Source organism: Gymnogyps californianus, chromosome 8 (assembly GCF_018139145.2).
Source record: "Gymnogyps californianus isolate 813 chromosome 8, ASM1813914v2, whole genome shotgun sequence".
In the NCBI taxonomy this organism is placed as follows: domain Eukaryota; kingdom Metazoa; phylum Chordata; class Aves; order Accipitriformes; family Cathartidae; genus Gymnogyps; species Gymnogyps californianus.
In genome coordinates, this window is record NC_059478.1 from 15,841,155 (window position 1) to 15,862,377 (window position 21,223).

A 21,223-nucleotide genomic window follows, 5' to 3' on the forward strand; every position below is an offset into this window, starting at 1 on the left:
AAAACAGTCTCATTTGCATGCAAATTATATAATGCTTCCAAATGATACATGTGGAGATCCTCCTCTGCCTGGTTTCCACTGATTATTGATGTCTGTTTAAGGCTTGTTTTTGTTCCCTGTGTTAGCAATGTAGTATTTATTGACATTTTGATGTAGGAAACCACAAAACATCCTATCCAGTTAGATTAATTTATTTCTATGGAAGTGGACAGGAAAAAAGGTTCTATGAACAAAGGCATGAGCACACATTTATCTCGTTAAAAAATCCAGAAACATTCTAATTTTAGACTTGCTTCCTCTGTGACATCTGTAAGAAACTAGCCAACTGAGTCATCTTATTATTTCAGCATCTAAAAAAATTACTCCAAACTGTTAAGGTAGCTTGCATCATTCCGTGCCCTGGAGTAACTTTGTCATTTTAATGAAGCCAGCCTCCCTTTAATTCTGATCCTTTCTCATGTACGGCATGTGGTGTGTAGTTACCAGCTTGCCAGGTCTGCGTGTCATGTCTATTTTGTGTGCAGCCTGCTACACCCTGGTTTTGTGAAATAAAAGCGATCAATAATTTTTTACAAAATGTGAATATTCTATGAATATTCTACCTTTAAAGTCACTGGTAAATGTAATGATCATTAATACATGTTTTCAGCTTAAAAAAAAGTTATATAAGCACAAAGTGTTTATGTAACTAAACATTTAAGATACTGTACATATATTACAAACTCTCATTTATTACTGTAGTAACACAATGGTTTGCAGTTTTGTAACACAGTTTGTATAACACCACTTAGTGTAACTTACTAGACTATACTGTATTTCCCTGCCAGTTTTTGTCAAGTATTGGAAAACATTTTTCTAATCATGTTTGATATGTTAGATAATAAATCAACACAGTAAAGGCAAGATAAATGATTAAATAGAATGGAAGGAAATGAAGCAACTCAGAGCTGGGCTCCTGAAGTCCTGCCCACAGCCTGGTCTCCATGCTGGACTGTGCCCTTGGTATCAGGAAGGTTGCAGATGGGCTTGCTCTCAAGCCACTGCACAGGGTCATGGTAGCAGCATGTGGCCATGTCCTTTCACTGGTAGTGGACAGCATTAATGGCAATGGGAACAGTGGTTACACTGGTGTTCTGGAAGGTGGAAGAGGAGAGTTAGGGAACTGCAGCTCTTCTGCGAGTATGTTATAAGTTTCCCAATGGTAAAATTGACACAGGGTGATACAGGGAAACCAAGTCAGCACTGAACCTGTACTTCCCTTTCATCTTTAGAGGTGTCCACTTTAGCACAGTTGGAGCACACTAGTGAAGCAGTGCAGAAGACTTGCCCTGCTGCTCCCAAAGATAAGTGGAACACTTTGGACTTCAGGTGCGACTGTCTTTTAATTTGTCATTGAAACTTATTTCAGGTGTTAAGACTAGAAGATATATACGCTTTGATACAGTTTGTCTAATGTCTTAATGTTTAGCATGGTAACATGTACTATATACCTATTGGTACTCATTTGAAGAGGACATGGTTCTTCTTTTTCTCAGGTGCTGCCACTACTAGTGGTAGCAGCAGCAACTCATGATCATGACAGCAACATCTCAAAACTTCCCAAATCAGGACCCCACCTCCATATACTCCATCATGTTTCCCCTAAATTAAGAGTTCAGCAGCAGTTGGCCTTACCCCCATTAGGACTGCAGTCCCAGCCTGTTCTGAGACAGGTGTCCCTAGATATCCCCTCAATAAGCTGTGATCTCAGTCCTATACCCACAATGACCCTGGTCCCATCTCTCTGAAGTCCCTTGCTACTTTAACATACCCTGTCTTTCTGTAGAAGAGCTGTGCTCAAAGTTTGGTTTGAGCTTGCAAAACAAGTAAAATGTGCCAGCTGTGTTGACGCTGCCTGTAGTGGCACAGCTCAAGTGTGAGAATATACTTTACAGATATGTAATAAAAGGTGGAAGGCTGCTGTATGGAGTCCTAATTTAAAATTAATTTTAAAAAGGAATATTTAACAGCTTTGCATTCTGGGCATAATAACTGGCTTTGTATATTGATTTTAATTACATAGCCTAAAAATGTAGAAAATCCTTAATGAAGTTACTTAAATGGAAATGCACATTGTTGTAATTGTTTCCATTGAACTAGAGTTGAAGATAATAAAAATAATAATCCTGGACAACACAGGAGGGAAAAATATAACTTTCATATATAGTGAAATATCAAACTGAGGAAAAATTTTTTGAAAACCATTTTGTCTTTGAGTTAGTGAGAAAAATCCCCACTACTAGTTTGTAATTATTCCTTTAGAGTGGAAAAAAGGAATGGCTAGATGTAATTGCCTGGGGAACAGGCATCTAGTGCCACTTCAGATGCTGTAGGGTATCTACGCTGGTCTCTGAGTGCTGCTTCAGAAAGACGTGGGTCTCCTGCACTGACTGTGTCACCTTTGCTGTCCGCGTGGTTATGTTTCAGGGACATCTCCGATACAGCTAGACTTCTGTGTTTTACTGCTGAACTGAGCTTACAATGTCTTCACTGGCTGTTTTTAGCAGCTCTAACAGTCTCTGGCATATCAAAACAGTATCATTCATCTGGAAGAGCAAAAGTATTTGCTAATACGTACAATTTTTGTTTAACTACTACTGCTTTACATTGAAATAAATGAGAATTGGGGATCATAAAGTGCCTTACCAGTTACCACAGGTAAAACGGTTGAAAGCTCTCCCAGAACAGTTACTTAAAGGGATTGCCTGTTCAACCAGGATTAGAATTTCAATGGGTTGTAATAGTGTCTAAGAAAATCCTATGAAAGTACACCGAAGTGTGGTTTGTGTTTCCAGGTGACGGACAGGGGCTCGTGCTGTGCGGTAGACAAGCATCTGTAAGCAAAAGGTCCAGTTACATCTACAAATACATTTCTTAAACACTGGCATTCTCTTGGGAATCTCTAGCTGTGTCTATAGCATCTGGTTTAACTTCAAGAATTTTATGCTGAGTCTTTTAATATGCCTTTAGTGAATTTGAACCTTCCAAACCGAAGTCTTGTTACCCATTGTTGGTTATATTGTCAGATCCTGACACTGCTCTTTTTATTCATAACTGGTTCTTGTTCTGTGTGGCATAGCATTCGCTTTGAGTAAACATTTCTGCGTACATTAGCCTACTTTACAGGCAGTGAGTCGCAGTCATTGCATAGGGTCTGCTGTGACTGAGTACTTCACGTTGTTTGAACGCTACATCTTCTGGCTGTTCTGAGTCAGCTGTCCTGGGACAGAGAGGTAAAGATATTTGTTATGAAAAACAGTTTCATGTCGGTGATGATTATTGAAGACTGGAATATGGAAGAGGTGGTGGACGAGGAAGGAGACTTACTGGTTTTTAATCTCTCAGTTATTGCTAGTTTGGAGAAAGCTGAAGAAACTTTTGTGGAACCTCAGCCATGTGCTAATTCTAAGGGGTACTGCATTGTCTTCTGGCCCTTAAAGGAAGCTCTAGCATTAACCCACCTTCATGGACTTTCCTTCGTGGGGCTTTTAGAGTGGGTGGGAGGAGTGGTAAAATGAAGAAAGAACTAGAGTCTGCAATTAAGTAAACTTCTATATTGACTATACAGAAGAAAAGATAGGATGTAAATGGTTTGCTTTAATTACACCATAATTTCATTAATGTAAGTGTAATGTAAATGCAGAACTGCCATCATTAGTTCTCCCCCTCTAAATGAGACTTCAGTTCACTCTTGGCATTTCTGCTGATGCTCCCTCTTAAGAGAATTATCCAGTCTAAAAAAACAACCAAGGGTTGTTTTCTCACGGCATCAGGCACTGGGAGCTTGCTAATGCCCATTCCGTAGATTTTTATTGTGGAAAGAAATCTTGCTAGCTCTCATATATCAGGAAACTGTTCCTTTCCTGAAGATGTGCACTGAATATTGAGAATCTGTGAAGTTGTGAATTGTACATAACTTCTTTAATCAGTTCCCTCGTTTGCTATTTAGGGAAACAGGAAAATAAGTGTTTGTCCTGATCAGTATATAGTTGAGGAAAAAGAATTCAAAAAAGAATTCAGTAGTGCAATATCTACAGGTAGCTACACAGGAAACCTTCTCCTCTTCTCATCGCAGGTCTGGGACAATTGGCACTACTGATCTGGTGTGAAGGACAGGCATATCTGCAGAGGTGGTGTGCACAGATGTGTAAAATAAGCTTTTCATTCCCTGTGTCATAAAGAACTGGTAATCTAACTGGCACTTTCTGGTCAGACCTCCAACAAGGGTTACAACTGAGCTACTGCCCAATTGACCTAGAAATGGAGAAAGTATTTACCAGTACAGAATGCAGGCACAGTAGTTTTTGAATATAGATTTGTTAAGCCGCTAAAAATCTTACAGCTACTTCAGACTGAAGATGCTTTTAACTATTTTGCAAGCTAAAAAGAAAAGTTTTATCTTTGCATAATCAACAATTTTGCTGACTTTCTTTCCAGTGTCTTTGACATAATGGTGTATAACATGTTGGTACATTTAAATAATGTCAGTGTTATTTAATATATTTATATATTATTCTACTAGCTAGTTAAAGAAAAAGTATTTTGTATTTTCTCTTGAATTTTTGAATTTTTGCTTCCTTGGTATGTGACTCTCTCTCTTCCCCCCCCCCCCCTTTTTTTTTCTTTTTCCTTCAGAACTACTATGGAGCTGCCAAAATGATTCTTTCTGACAATCCACTTGGCCTGACATGCGGAATGGTGTGTCCAACATCAGATCTCTGTGTTGGTGGCTGCAATTTGTATGCCACTGAAGAGGGACCAATTAATATTGGTGGATTGCAGCAGTTTGCTACTGAGGTACGTAGGACTTGCAAATGTCTTAAATTCTTTGTATGTACCAATGAGTGTTGTCTAAGTGGTTGCCTTTGTTAACGATTTGTTTTAAAAAAAGTTGGTACTAATAAAATAAAGGTGTAGGAAGTTAGAATAATTATCCTTTTTCTTACAGCACATTCAGAAGCTTAGAAATGCTTTCATAATGCAATACTTTATAGGAACATAAGGAACATTATTTGTGAACAAGGTGACTCTTTAGAAACACTAGTAGTTGAGACAATGTGTTTTATAATGAAATATTTATCTAAGCCAGGTGAAATATGGATGTTACTGAAGTAGGCTGCATAGGGAAAAAGATCAAGTGCACCTGCATCTGTAACTGCATGTTAAGGAGAAGTAGAACTGTTCTGGGCATAGGGTAGATCCTATGGCAGAATTAGTGTGCGTTTGCACTGGCTTTGGGGCAAAGGAAAAGTTTCAGATGATTAGAGTTTTTACTGTCCTGTTTTGCCAAAACTAAGTAAATAAGTAGTTTCAGGTTGACCTGAAATATATGTCTGTATGCATCTATCTAAATAGATACAGATGCACACACGTGTGTACGTGTAAATTTATTAGTTCATAAAGGTATGTGTATGTTTTGGCTACTGAAGCAAAGGTTGTTACTTGCCACTTGATGTTAGGAAGTCTTCTCAAGGGTTTCTGTTGAGGTGCATATGCATTATTTGTGACTGTATAGTTTCAATGCTCCAATTTCCATCTGAAGAAAGACGGAGGCTACTGCTCATTTGTTAACTTCCTTTGAGGGCATGGAGAATTTGTACCAAACTCATGGTCTCAGCTGGCACCTCATCTGATCTGTCTGAAGTATCTTTGGGTAAAAATCGTGATTTTGGTCTCTGTAAAAGTGAGGAAGTTGTGGCTGTATAGAAGAAGGCATATGCACGTGTTAAGATTGCACATTTCTATACAGTCCTTAACTAATGAGCATGTCCCTCTTCTGTATCTTGAGCCATTTGGCTGATCATATTTACAAACATACGATGAAATTCCAGTCACCTTTACAAAGCCTGAGAAAAAAAAACTTTGTAGGACAGACCAAAATAGAAATGTGAATCAATCTGGAAGTAACAGATGGTATGTCTGTAAGGCCAATTTTTTTCCTCTGCTGTCATTCATAGACTTCACACCCCCTTCTCAATGGCTGTGGGTCATGATTCGATGAGCAAAAGTTGCTACCTGCTGCAGTTCTTCTCCTTTTATCTGTTTGTATCCCTCCTTTCTTCTCTCCAGGAGACTTGTAAAGCTTCTGGAGCACCTGCTAAACTCTTCTGCTAGCTGTTGCTGAACCTTCTCTCCCCTGTGTCATTTAAGTAGCTATCCACTTTGATTTTCTTGAGATTTGAACATACAAGCATAACAATCAGTACACTTTGGACCAAAGTTCTCATTTACAGGATGAGGCTAGAGACACTGAACTGTATTTGTTCTACATGTATATTCAATAGTTGGGTTTTACCAGTCAAGAGGCAATTTTATTAGCTTTTCTTCTAATGGTCTTTATTACTTATACGTAAAAACTTAGTATTTGTTGCAAAGCAGAAGACTTATTTTTTTCTAAAAAAAAAAAAAACAAACCCAACCCAAAAACCAAACACAAAAAAAAAACCAAAAAGAAAAAAAGAAAGATTAAACAGTTGTCAAGTAGATGATAAATACAATGGTGAAATGTTATTGTTTAGGAACCAAAGGCAAGAAATATCTGTTAAAACTTGATTTGTGTCTCCTTTTAGCCCTAATGCTATGATTAATAGAGAGGAATTATGGCTTGATAGATAATGGTAAATATCTGCCATTTTTCTTCAAAAATCTTTGGAAATCTATTAAAAAAGCTCAGTGCTAGCACAATGATTGATATGAAAACTGCAGAGAGGATGAGTAGCTCTGAATGGCTTTGCTCTAATGTTTCAAGTTTGTTTAAAGTGATATTAGTGTCAAGAGTTCTAACAAAATAAAAGTGCTATACAGTTCTATTTAGCACTCTAACAAAAACAACATTTCAGTGAATTTTATTATCCTTAATATTTTTATAGTATCCTAAAAATGTTAACATTAGTTGTTAACCTTTAGATTTACTGCTGTTTAACAAAGAATTTATATGTATTGTAGTACTCAAAATTAGTAATAATAGGCAGTCACTTTTGTAATGAATACTTTTTTTAGCTTTCATTCAGTTCAGTTTTACTGTGAAAGTACGTATAGTTGAAAGAAGTATAATGGTATGAGTGCTTCCAAGTAACAATCATTATAAAAATATAGATCAAAATACTGAAGAAAATCATAAGGTACTACTGCTCATACAAAAATTGGCCCAGATACTGCAAGCAAAGTGTGTTCACAGCTTTACCTATACGAGTAACTTAGCAAATTGTGTAATTTAGGCATGCAACATGTGTTACTCTTAATGAGAGCTACATGGTAATTCTTATGCACTGTGTAATAGTTTGTCCCACAGGGGCTTATTTACTGAAAACTCCATTGTGCATAAAGCCAGTTTTAGACTTTTTTCCTTGGAATTAGTCTGAGGATCATACACTTGATGCATTACGAGAGCGAGCGATAATAAAAAGGCACAACTGCTAGCTGAGATAAAAGATGAAATTGCAGTAAAGCAGGAATGTATTTAAAATGGAAAATATATGGGTATGACGTATGCCCCTTTGTGCTTCTGAACAATGACTGATCATCTGTTCATACTGCAGATAAAACTCCCTAATTGTGAAATATTTGTCTTGCATACAGTAGAACAAAAAAAAAGGCACCTCACACCTCCTGCATTTTCCTTCTACCCTTCCATATAGTTTTGTAACTAGGTTTGGCTCATTCTCAAAGTAAATTGCAATCCAGTCTGAAAAAAAATGTGGATTTTGACAATTAAATGTTCAAGTGGAAAAAAAGGAAATGTCCATTTGTATTTGTGATGTAGAATGTGTATACTGGGATGCAGTTACCACGGTAACTGTTGCATCTAGAGAATAACATGGAGTAAAAGCTCACTATTATAAATGATGAGTGTCAAGCGCAGGTTACACCTGCTACTGCACAGGTCAAAATTATATTAATGTCTTTATCTGTCTCCTTTGCCCAAGTACTTTAGAATCAGGAAACATCTCTGGTTTTGGAACACAAGTTCAGTGAAAATATACTGAGATTGCAGTGACAATACATACAGGCATGAGCTATATGACTGTCAGTCCCACAAAATAAACTAAAATTACTGGTTACTCAAGTACAAGTTTGTAAGCTTGTAGTAAAAAGGAAGCGTGATCTATTACATTGTCTGTTGTAGTATTAGTAAGAAGCCCTCAAAATCTTACATTTCTGGATAAACATTACTGAATCTAAAGGTTCTCCTGTGTTTCTAGTTAATCATTCTGAATGGAGCAGCACAAGCTAAATAGAAAATGTATTATTTTAATTGCTGCATACTAGATTTAAATACTAGATCATTTAGTACTGTGACTCTTGTGCCAGCTACAGTTCTGGTGATTTGTTCCTCTCTGGAGGTCTATTCTGGCTGCTATTGCAGCAGAAAGAAATTGGAAAAGGAAACTTGATATGTTTTTTTCCTAAAAGATGCATTGTATGAGCTTACCTGCTGCTAACCTAGGGGCATCTCAGCAGAGCGCCTGGTCTGGGAGCTGGGCTGTGGTGAGGGTGCCCCTCTGAGTGCTGAGCCTCCCTTCTCCCCCAGCCCACCACAGGCAGGGAAGCAACGGCTGCCCAGAGGTTTTGCCATGGAGGGGTGCGCTGTACCCTCGGGCTCAGGGTCCCTCTTTTAGTTGCATGTTGACAGCTCTGATCAGTCTTAACGTAGGTGGGGGGAGAAGGTGGTTCTCGGGGAGCTGCAGCTCCTGCAGTTGGATGGCTTTGGGATGGCTGCCTGGGCCCCTCACTGTCGCTGGCACGGATGGGTGTGCTGCATCAACAGAGGAGGATTGTTCTGGGGAGCTAAGACAGCAGGACAAACAGAAAGAAAACTCTATTTGTCAGTATTAATTTTTATTTTAACACATCTTTAGCTTATTTTCTCTTCTAAATCATGTTGAAATCTATAATAATCAATTATAAAATTTTAGGCTTGTCTGAAGGGGATAATGTAGCCTTCTACAATAGTTCAGGGGATGAATCTGAGGACTGAATTCTCAGGCCAATGCTGAAAGACTTGCTGATATGTGGACAAGTTATATAAATTTCTCTACAGCATGTTTTACAGACGTTAAACATTCTTTTTTTTTTTTTTTTAAGGCATTTACATGAATGTTGCTATGTCCTTTTTAGTGGTGGGATTCATGAAATGTTGAGGTATGGACTCTGCAATGTCCTAGATCCATGGGTTTTCTTGTGAGTGGGATAATATTAACGTATAGTTGTTATGTAGGCTTGAAAAGTCTTTAATGAGATGCTTTAAGCCTCCTAATTTGTGGAGGGAGGATCAACAAGTTTTCATAACTAGCTCACATTTGTGGAAAAACCACTTCCTGTACATCCTGTGCTATCCACTGCAATTAAATGAAATTAATTGTGTGATCATGTAATTTGACAACTTCAAGATTACTGAGCATGCAATTTGCTTCATTTTTTATTAGAATCTGTGCAGAATATTATTTTCTTCTTTAAATATTCAACTGCCTGATATTAATGTAAACCAGCCTACAGATAAATATCCATGGAAACCAGTGGGAAAGTGTGAAACTAATACAATCAGTTCCTAAATGTTACTGATTTCATTGCCTGCATTTTTCTTTCTGTGCACTAGCAAAATCTGATAACAATTCAGAATATCCTAATATGTTTCACACTAAAATAAATACTAGCTAGATGCTAATGTCTACGTCAGTAGCTGTTTGGTATCTCATCATCTTAGTGAAGGATATTTAATGGCAAACCTGAGTGATAAACTTATTTCTTTAGCCTTTTAAGCATGGAAGCAAGCATTATGCCTCCAGAATATAAAGGATTTAGTTCTGAAGTCAAAACTTATGTTACTAAAAGCTTAAATTTTCCCACTGCTCCTTCCATTTTCCCCATTTTTTGTTTTTTCAGCCTTTTTCTGTTGATGAAAGTTTTGTGATGAAGATGATGTTAAACAGATGCACTTTTTATTTAAGAAATGTGACCTTCTGTGTATGTCTTGGAGACTACCAAATATGCTTTTTAGCAGCCTATCTTGTTTCACAGGATTAGGCAAAGGCTTTTTTACATTTTAACATTGAGGTTAAACTTTCAATCTATTTACTGTTTTATTTAACACAGTCCTTGTCATAGTCCAAAGATACTTTTAAATAAGGGTGAATTAGAGTAAAACTGTCTGACCATATTTGAAGTCTGCAAATAGGTGGAGAAGGGTGTCTACAGTATATTCCTCTTAGAAAAATTCTGATCAGAAAACTCAAAAGTGACTGAAGTGAGTTACTTTAATTTATTCTAATTTATATAAAAATTGAGATAACAATTCTGAATAACAGTTCTAACCTGCTCTAATGGTTTTAAATGTTTTAGATTCATTTAAATCATGCTTACTATGCCATAAAATGATTTTCATCAGGTTAGCAAAATGCATTTCTCTGAGTCACCTGCCACTCTCTGCCAAATGTCACATCTTTTTATCAAAACATGCTAATACTAGAGTCACGTAGTGAAGAAAAGAGCCAGAATTTTATTACATGAGGAGAACAATAAGCTTTTCCCTGTCTGCATTCTGAAAAACAGCTAAAATGAGTTGGCTAAAACTTTCCAGGAAAACTAAGCTTGAATCAGATGCTCAGCAATCGAAATCACTGTAGTTTGCTTAAGTGGAAAATACTGTGGAACCTTAATACAAACTTGTATTTGCATACAGTGCCTGGTATTATGCTTTGTTGAGTATACTGAATGTTTTGGAACAAGAACCAACCCCACTTCAGTGAAATGTTGTTTGATTTACAAGGGAGAAGAGAACAAACCCCCAGATTTCACACTGGAGAGAACATTGAGCAAGTACACTCACACCTTTACACATTGAAGTAATGCAAATAGGGAAACTGTAATATGTTATAAATGTCTGAATCAAGAGAGAATTTTTTTCAGTTGTTGGAACTTTAGCAGAATAGATTGGCTGTTTCGGTTTGGTCAAATTGTATCTCACTTGAGAACAAAGTCTCCATAATCATTTTTGTGAACTGGGATATCCTTTCTATGGACCCTAATGGACATGAAGCATAAGAAGTGGACGGAATCTGTGTGGGTTTAGTTTGAATAGGCCCTAGATGGTGAAGTAATGATGATTGCATAGTATTTGATAAAAAGTTAAAGAATAAGTGCCCAGTGTTATTAATGTCTATTAATAATCTATCTAATCTCTTTTGTTTGTGTATGAGAGAGAGCCAGAAGGAAAGGCAAACATGGGGATGATGGCTGAGTCTTTCCACTGAGAGATTCAGCTTTTAAAATTCATTATTTGGTCTCATTTTCCTGAATGGGTCTTGGTCAAAAAGCACTGCAAAACAAAAGGAAAAACTCCGTCCAAACAAAAATGAAATAATCTTTTTGAATGGAAGGTGGACAAGAAAGGCAATAGTATTAAACTTTACTTGCATCCTGACCACAGTCTGAGCATATTAAAATTGGAAAGGACGGTTGCATGTAATGTGGCATTGGACACTTGCTTGCAAGGTAGTCATCTGTGCACACCAAAGGATTTGTACAGAAGAATTCAGTGATATTTAATTAGGTGAATTACAGTGTAGAGAAACTTCACCATGAGGTGAGTGAAAATCTTTTGAAATGCATTGAAGCAGTTTGCTATTTTCACACAGTTACCCTGCCAGCCTTAATATGCAAAACTGCCACTGAATTCCAGATGGCAAGATACTGCCGCACAAGCTGGCTGTGCTGCATAAAGACAGTTTCACCCTATTTGCAAATAGGCAGAATTAAAGTTGACCATTCAGCCTGAACTACTAGGATTTCCTGCATGAGTGCTTGGTTTCTGAAGCTTAACACTGCACTACAGTAGTGCGGCACTTCAGTATAACATTTAGTTGATGGGTATGACTATTTAATAATAAATATAAAAATAATTATGTTAACAATAAAGTAAATTTAGTGATAAATTTCTTAAGCATATGCATATTCATAGTGTTTGATATACACATTAAATATGCAAGTTATAGAATTCATATTACGGAGTAGCCTTCTAAAACAACTGCATGAGACTTTAATGGAAATTTGGTATCATTCAAGCCATTTCTGTGTGAATGTAACAAAGCAGACATTTTAGAAATATCCTATTGCATTTTGGTTATCACAGTCTAGTTTCACAGTGCAATATAAGCTTTTCAGACTGTAAAATCCATTAATAACCACATTAAACCTTCCCATATTGTATGAATTGTCAGATTTAAATGATTCTTTTTTTAAAAACAATTATCTGTCTCTTGCTTCTTGCAGTTTGTTAAAATGCTATGTCAATTTACAAAGACTGGGGGAATTTGACACAGAAATTTTAGAGGGGGAAGGAACTAATCATTGGTTTACCTAGCATGAGTGCTCAAGTGCGCTTGAAGAAAATGAACATTGATTCAAAATATAAATGAAAAATTCTATTCATGAGTGGAATTGCCAAAGTTTAACCTGAAAAATCTTTGCTTTTTGAGTTCTAAGGAAAGTAAAAACTGTTGGTAAACTTGTTAAATAGCTTAAATATGATATTTATGAAGCCAAATGACAACATGTGTATTTTAGAGGACTAATTAGTACTTATGGAATGCATTGAAATAGATGGGGAACAATATTGTCTTCTGGTAGTTTTTGAGGTGCAGCCTTGTAGTGTTTGTGATACAACAGAGAATCCCAAAGCAATGAACTCTTGTGTCCTTTTGGTATAATATTGTGCTTCTGCTACAAAGATATACTCCTTGGGTTAAATATTGCCCCCTTGTCGTGGTTTAACCCCAGCCAGCAGCTAAGCACCATGCAGCCACTCCCTCACTCCCCCCCTGCTCCCAGTGGGATGGGGAGGAGAATCGGGAAAGAAGGTAAAACTCGTGGGTTGAGATAAGAATGGTTTAATAATTAGAGTAAAATATAATACTAACAATAATAATAATGAAATATAACAATAATAATAACGAAAAGGAATATAACAAAAAAGAAGAAGAGGGGGGAAAAAAAGGAGGAAACCGCCCCCCCCAACCAGTGATGCACAATGCAATTGCTCACCACCCGCTGACCATACCAGAGCTGCGATCCGCCCCTCCCGTCCAAGTGCCCCCTGTTTATATACTGGGCATGATGTTCCATGGTATGGAATACCCCTTGGGCTAGTTCAGGTCAGCTGTCCTGGCTGTGTCCCCTCCCAGCTTCTTGCACACCTGCTTGCTGGCAGAGCATGGGAAACTGAAAAGTCCTTGGCTTAAGATAAGCGCTACTTAGCAACAACTAAAACATCAGCATGTTATCAACATCATTCTCACACTAAATCCACAACACAGCACTGTACCAGCTACTAAGAAGAGAATTAACTCTATCCCAGCCGAAACCGGGACACCTCTAATGCCTAAAATAAAATGAAGATGTAGCTATGCTCTTCCATGCTCCTAATCTTTAGTAGCCTCCAAGAGCTGTGACTCTATTCTTTTTCCTTTTGTAGGTTATACAAGATAGAGACTCCATTCCTTCCCCTACAATGTATGTAAATGCAGAGGACAGTGAAGTCTAGCTCAGTGAATGTAGACTATTTCTGCCTTAGCCTCTTACCTGTATGCCTGAGCAGAGAACTGATTTAATGCAAATCTGAAATCAACTGTGTGACATAGCAACTAGGTTAGGAGCCCATTGTGCTGGGTTCTGTATAAATACATAATAGTGGTCAGAGACCGTCCCAAAGTACTTTTAATAGTCAAGACGAAATGGAGCAGATCATCACCATTTTACAGGTGAAGAATTGAGGCATAGGGAGAACAGTCTAACTTTCAGGTATGCCTACAACTTTTGAACACCCGAATAAAAAGTGGAGAACATCTGAAATAGATGAGCAACTAACATGAGATAAGTCCTATTAGAATTATCTAAGAGAAGGTATCTAAAGCATGGGTTACCTTTGAAAATACAGCACTGAAGACTAGGGGCAGTTCCTAAAAAAAAGTTTCAAAACCATCTAAGGTTGGTTACCTACCACCTCTAAAAAGTCAAGCCGTAAGTGGTTTATCCAGGATCACACAAGATGTCTCTTGAAAAAGCAAAGCCCTTTCACTGGTGTTACAATCCTTTGCATTATTCGCAGAAATACTTTCCTAGTAGTAAAGATAATCTGAACATTGTTTAGAAGGAAATTTTTGGTGTTACAGAGATTCTCTGCCATCTGGCTGACTTTGTATTACTATTCTGTTACTGGTAGTCTGGTTCCATCTTCTCTGTAAAATTTACAGTAGTGAAAGATCTGACTTCAGACATTTTTAAGACAAAAAGAACCATAGAAGGACCAAACCTTGCAACTACAACATCCCTCACAAATGCACACATCATGTCATTTGGGAATCCCTATAACGTTATGAAGCAATCTGTAATACTACATCAGCGATATGTGACAGTACTAGCAGAAGCTTCCATCACGTTATTCATAATAAAATTTAAGGAGGGAATGTAAAGTATGTAACTTGTTGAATGTATTGCTTTTCAGGTGTTCAAAGCTATGAATATTCCTCAGATCAGAAACCCTTCCTTACCTCCTCCAGAAGATATGCCTGAAGCCTATCACGTGAAGATAGCTCTTCTTGGTGCAGGACCTGCAAGTTTAAGTTGTGCTTCCTTTTTGGCTCGATTGGGCTATTCGAACATCACCATATTTGAAAAGCAGGAATACGTTGGTGGCTTAAGGTAGATAACAATGACAATAAAGCACTGTGTCCAGTGATTGTAGAAAGCATAGCAAAAAATATTGTGCAAACATAGTTTATACACATTCCCTCTACCTTTACCAAATGAAGAGAGTAGAAAATTTCAGATCTGGAAAACTTATTTTTTATTTAAATAATTCATCATTCAAGTTAAAATAGGTACAGTTACAGGCAAGCTTTAGCTGAAAATCTGGTGGCTATCTCCTATATTCTCTTCACATGACCTCTAAAATTCCAGGGTGCAATTGTTATTATCAAATTAACACTTCAGAAAATTATATCAGGAACCATTTTCCCTTATCCAAAACTTTTAAAACAAGATGAAGTACTTGTAGCCCTACATAGTGAAAGAATCAGTAGATGTTTAAAATGCTTTAGACAGATACTAATTTCATGGAGAATTTTAAATTTAGACTGCTTGCATGAACTACCTGATGCAAATGAAAGTGACAGTGAATAAATCCATCATGTACGCCTGGACTTGCAGCTTTAGTAAACCATATCATAAGAGTGGAATAAACCCCCTACAATTCTCAGCCTTCAACAAACTGCAGATACACAAAGGAAGGTACCTTTGCAGTTTTCCTATATGGTAAACACTTGGCTGATACTTGCATGGTGTCATGTCTTCTACACTAGAAGATGAATTTTACCGCTGTAACAGTGGCTGAGATCATATCTTGTAAGTTTGTTGGAATCCCTAAGTATAAGATAAAATATTTCAGAAACTGACTAGTGGATACCAACCCATTCAAAATCAAAATTAAATTTTACATGTTGAAGATGTACTTATACTAAAGTGTTTACAAAATAAAAAGTTAAAAGAAACAGAGAGAGAAAGAAGGGTGATGCGCTCGCATTTCTCATTGCAGCATCACTGAAATCAATAGAGTTGACACTGTTAATGAATTTGATCCATAATGTCAAATAGTTATTCAGTGCTCTGGAAGATAGAGAATCAATGCTGGAGAAGTTGAACTGATTACTTGCATTTTTCCCCAGTGAGGTTCAGAAGTGTTCTACCTAATTATCAAGGTGTTAATACATAGGCATTTAACTGTGGCGCTGTTTTACTTGAACTGGTTGCCGCAGAGGATTGCAAATTTAGTAGATGAAATACCTATTCACCTCTTGAGTAGCACATGTTTTCATAAATACCAGATTTAAAATGAGTTTTATTGCTGTGAAGTAGTAAGAAATAGTGAGATGTTTCTAACAATGAAGCTTTACTTGGTGACAGGTTAGACTCAGGCTGGACTCAGCAATATAATACAGTACTTTCTGCAGTTGCTTACAGTGCTTACAGTACAATGCTGCAGTTGCTTACTGTGTGCTTGCATATTTGAAGCAATGTGATCTTAAGTAGCATCTGTTCTTCATTTTTTAAGTTGAATTTAAAATAAAGCTTAGTCTGTTGTTTGTTCTACTGCAAAAAGCCCTACACTAAGTTTTGCCTCTTCTGTTAGTATCATTAATGGTCAAGCAGTGCATTTTAAAATATATTTCTTTCTTTTGAGTCTTAAAGAATACATAGTAATCAAGGTCAAATTTTACTTCCATTCGTTGTAGAAAGTAAGTTTCACATCTGGTTTAAAGGCATCAATTCCTTTTGTCCTTATTTTAATCTTGGAACAGAAGGGAGGCTGGCCTGTGGCAGCAATCATCCGTTATTGCATTTGTAAGTCTTTGCAGTACATCTTTTAACAAGTTTAGGTTATTGATGGGTGTGTTTTCAAGGCTTCATAAACTATTGCAAATGGCTAACAAGACCAAATTAATTTTGTATTTGGAATCAGCTGTTTGGAAGGGCAGTGCTTCTGCCCTTTTTTAGTTTGCTCTGCCTTTTTTAAAGTGTTTTTAACTAGGATGTTCCTTCACATGCATGTTACATCATAGCTAACTTTAATAATATTGCAACAATAGAAAGATGTCTAGTGATTGCAGTTCCTGTGGTGTGATATTTAAGCATAGCATAAGTCTGTGGTTGTCTGAACATGTCTGAATTTTTCACATTCATGGGCAGGTTTTCCTACATTTCACCAGTTGTGTAAAATTTATGCTTTATAGTAGAGTAGACATGAGCAGATCACACTCTTGCTTAGAGACCGTGAACAAGCTTCACTGCTCGTGCTCCTAGCTATGCCACTGGTTTACAACATACCAAAATATTTCTCTCACTAGGCCAAAGGGGTGTACCTTGAGCAAAAGTAATTTGGGATCACTGAGAAACACCAAGCACCTCTAACTTGGATCAGATTTGAGGAAGAGGTGAATTTGTGGGACACTGTTCCCATGCACTGCATCCCTCCTGCACCTCTGCCCCCTTTCCTTCTCCGGCTCTGTCTCTCCATTGCAGAGTCAGAGACTGTCTTCTGCTGCTGAAAGAAATTGTATCAGAATTATTGGTGTACCAGTTGACTTTCATAAAATGCTTATTTTCATGGTAAATGTGCATGCATGTGTCCCCACAGAACAGTGTGTATTTGCATATGAACGTATATGTACATATATGTGGGTATACTCCACAGCACAAAACTGAGTAAATGTTTAATAAGAGAAAAAAATTGTCTACAAATTCTGACAGTGACATGACACAGCCAGTGCTGTTCTGGGAGCAAGTCATGGAAATGACAGGCCTTCAACAAATATATAAGTGGCTTGGAAAATAGAACTTTCCTTTTTTTATTAGATTTCTTTATTGAATCTCTGTTGCAGAATCATATCGATACATTAGTTTCTGCCTCAGACACCTTTTTACTTAGCATGACCTATGAAAGTTGTGTTGTCATGACACGTTCATTATATCTGATATTTAGAACACTTTTCATTGCACACTGGTCAGGAAAGGTGAAAAAAGGGCAGTATTAGAAATGATAAGGACGAACACCAGTTTCTTATCAATGTAATTAAAGTTGATGCAACTTAAAATAAATAAAATCCTTCTGTCCTGTCAAAGATGTTAAAGATGGCGTGGTCACTAACAATATGTAAAATAAAGGCACAGTGAATCTCTTGTGCCAGTGCTTTGTTATGGAAATTATAGATACATTAATTTGAAAACAGATTAGACTGAAGCTTAGAAATATCTGGGGAGAGACTTTCACTTTTCTGCATACTCAGGTTTTTTTATCTTCATTGAACAGAAGTATCTAAAACAGAACTTCACTGTGTTTATGTGTAATGTGTTTTACGGCAGAGATTTTGAACTGGCGTAAGTAGATATCATTTCACTGGAGATAAAGATCTGTACCAGTAGATATAAACTGAGATTCTGTGCTGGCACTGCAGGTTTCCCATACAGGAGATCTGTGATTCTGGGAGCTTGAAGCTGTCATTCTTAATCTTCCCCAGGAGGAAAAAATGCCAGCTAATAAACATGAAGTCAAAAAGCAGACTTGAGACCAAGAGCTGATAGAAAATTACTGACTTTTTCCATCCTGAAAGATCGTAAAAAAAATTATGAAGTAGAAATGGAGGAGGGTACAGTTTTAAATACCATTGCTCAAAATAGCATATGCAACCCTTTTTAAAAAAATGTATGGGAAATTTGATTCTTTCTTATTGGATAGCTTAATGAATGATTGCTAGAAGATCACTTTGCTTTTAGTAGCCATGAGATCTTTTCTTAAATGGATGTCTTAAGTTTGTTTAGTGTTACACATTCTGGTGAACAAAAGGAATGGAGCTGAAGCTCTTTTGGACCCAAGCTTAACACATGTTAAATGGTTACCTACAAGTGTGGGTAGGATTGGCCTCAAGGTACTGCCTTCCTGGCCTATATTTTTAGCATTGGGTGAACAATGCTGTTTTGTCACTAACAATTTAAAAAAGCCAACAGTCAACCTTCAGCACATTTCTGTTGACATATGTCAAAATTAGCTAAGATGTGTTATAAATACTGAATTTTTAACAAATAAAAAAACCTTTTCTTCCTAATAGTTGGAAATATTTCACAAGCATTTTTATTTATTTTAGTACGTCTGAAATCCCCCAGTTCCGATTGCCGTATGATGTAGTGAATTTTGAAGCTGAGCTTATGAAGGATCTTGGAGTGAAGGTAATGAAAAATATATTCTGCCTATGTATAGCTCAAAGAAAAAAGAACAAGAACTCTGCCAAAGATTAACAGCAAAATGTCATACACATTAGTAAAGAACGATTAAAAGCTACGCTAGACAGAGGCAGGAAGATGCTTCCTCTTGCTCAGGGCATTTGTCTGTCTCCTGTCTGAATGCCACTAGTTTGGAAAAGGGCAATCAATAGTTCTCATCTGGCATGCCTGCATGTGATTAATTGTCTGTAAGAAACAAATTCCTAAATTGCTTTAGGGGTTCAATGTAGCTATTGGAATGATTTGATTTTTTTAATCGAGTTTTTTTCATGCAAGTTTGGCACTACTTAAGCATTCATATTTAATACGTCTCCTTTCGTTCCCTCTCCCTGAGTTTTTTCTTAATGGTTTATCATACAGTCTTGCATCCACGTTAATTTTATAATAAAATGCATCAAATTAAACAAAGTGTTAACATGATCATCTATTATGAACAATAACAGTCATTCAACTTCTTGGAAAGTAATAGTTAGCATTATTCTGTTAAACAAATGTGTGTTGTTTATAGATAATGGGAACATTGCTTTATTGTTAATTTAGGGCCTGAGCTGAAGATTTAGATAGTATTTACAACTGCTGCACACTGTAATAGAAGTTACAAATGTAGAATGCATCACTGGATCAAATTTTTGGGTACCAGGAGGGATAATATATTTTTAACATGATACTAAAGCGTTCAGTGAAGCAGGGAATTCTTCTTGGAGTCTTCCGTGTTGGTTCATATCGTAAAAGCAGTAGACTGTTGTCACAAGACCCAAGTGAGAACGTCATCCTGCCCAGGTTTTATAAAAATGCTGGTAAGATGTAAGATAAGGCTTTAAATGCTACAGGTCTATTTTTCTACCCTAAAGATCCCTTTGCAACCCTTGAAAAGACTGACAGAATGGAGGTTGAGTTATGGATGGGGCTAAAAACAGAGCACTGAGACAATTTTAGACAAAATTGCTGGGCATAGGTTCCTGGGAACCCTCTGCAAAACTCAGTTCCCCAGAGCTCCCTGTTATGACAAGGTCTCCAGAATGGACTGGTAGAGCCACCGTGTCATCTTGACCTGCAAGTCCTGTGTGGTTTTGAAGTGCAGCAGAGAATCTCAATGTAAATTTGCTTCCAAGCTCTGCCACTGGTTTGCAATTGACCCTTTGGCAAGCCGGTTAACTAAGTACCTTAGCTTTATACCTCTATAAGCTGGAAATATTTTCTGGTGTTTACTTAAAGCATTTCAAATCTGTGGTGGAAGGTGCTGTATTGTGTAAATGCTCAGTAGTGCTGTTTATTCAAGTAATTCTACTGAAATTAGTAAGAATTAGTCAGCTGAATAAGGATTACAGAGCTAGGCCCTAGGAGTATTATGAATCCCCACATAAAATAGTATTGCCATTTAAATTCCTTCATTAGGTTTTCATAACATATGTACACAATAGGATAAAAAAATGTAATGATAATTTATGGAATGTATTTTGTTGCCAGTGAGGATGTAGTCTGTATTTTTGAAAAGCTTACAACTGTACACGGCTTTTGTACCTCTGATAAAATTTATACTAAATGTCCAAAGAAAAAAAAAAGTTGGTGTTTTAAGTATTGTGCACTGTATCTTACATCTGCCTTTTTTCCCCACCAATAGGAAAAGTGTATTAAATGGAATATAGGCAGATTCAATAACAAACAAGATATATAATGACATGAAGACTAAACTGTTAAGGTCACAAAGTATAGTGCTTACGCAATAGAGCATGGCATTTTGTAAAGTGAATACAGAAGTGATATAACAAAAACTGGGGGAAAATATTCAAGTTCAGAGAGTCTAAAGTATGGAAGACCAATGTCAAGAAGTACAAAATATCAGAAGAGGAATCACACACACTTTATGTGCTCAAAAGCCTTGGGGTTAGGAGAGATGAGCAAAAGGTGTGTGTATCTTCAATTGCATGACCTCTACACAGGAAACTACTATAGTTGGTTTGCTGAACATGCAGCACTCTTCCCCATGTCACTCTTACAACAACTGTAGTTGCTCAACCTGTGCAGTGGCTGCTCAAAGCAAGATTGCTGGTGGAACATTACTCTACAAAAATTTTTCAGTTTTTGCTTCTGGAAGTGAATAGTAGTTGAACTGAAACAAGTATAGATTATAGGTGCATTTTTATTACTGTGACTTCCTTTTTTAATAAATGAACACCAGTCACTGCACTCTGGGCATTGCTGCTTGTCTAAATTAGAATTAACAATTGCAAGTTTAAATCAAAACTGATCTCATTCATAATTTTGAAAACCTTTTTTAGTTTACCATGCAGAACAGCCTGCTTCATTACGAGCAAGTAGGGCACACTGGAAATTGCACAGAACATTCTTCAGACTTACT

General features: G+C 37.0%; 1 protein-coding gene across 1 annotated transcript in view; it reads left to right on the top strand.

Moving 5' to 3' along the window:
• DPYD (dihydropyrimidine dehydrogenase) overlaps nt 1-21,223 on the top strand; it is a 361,479-nt gene that overhangs the window by 101,175 nt on the left and 239,081 nt on the right. The window contains exons 7-9 of the mRNA XM_050901009.1: nt 4,675-4,836; nt 14,537-14,733; nt 18,729-18,810. Of these exons, the coding sequence (XP_050756966.1) occupies nt 4,675-4,836; nt 14,537-14,733; nt 18,729-18,810 (441 nt within the window). The remainder of the gene's footprint in view (nt 1-4,674; nt 4,837-14,536; nt 14,734-18,728; nt 18,811-21,223) is intronic.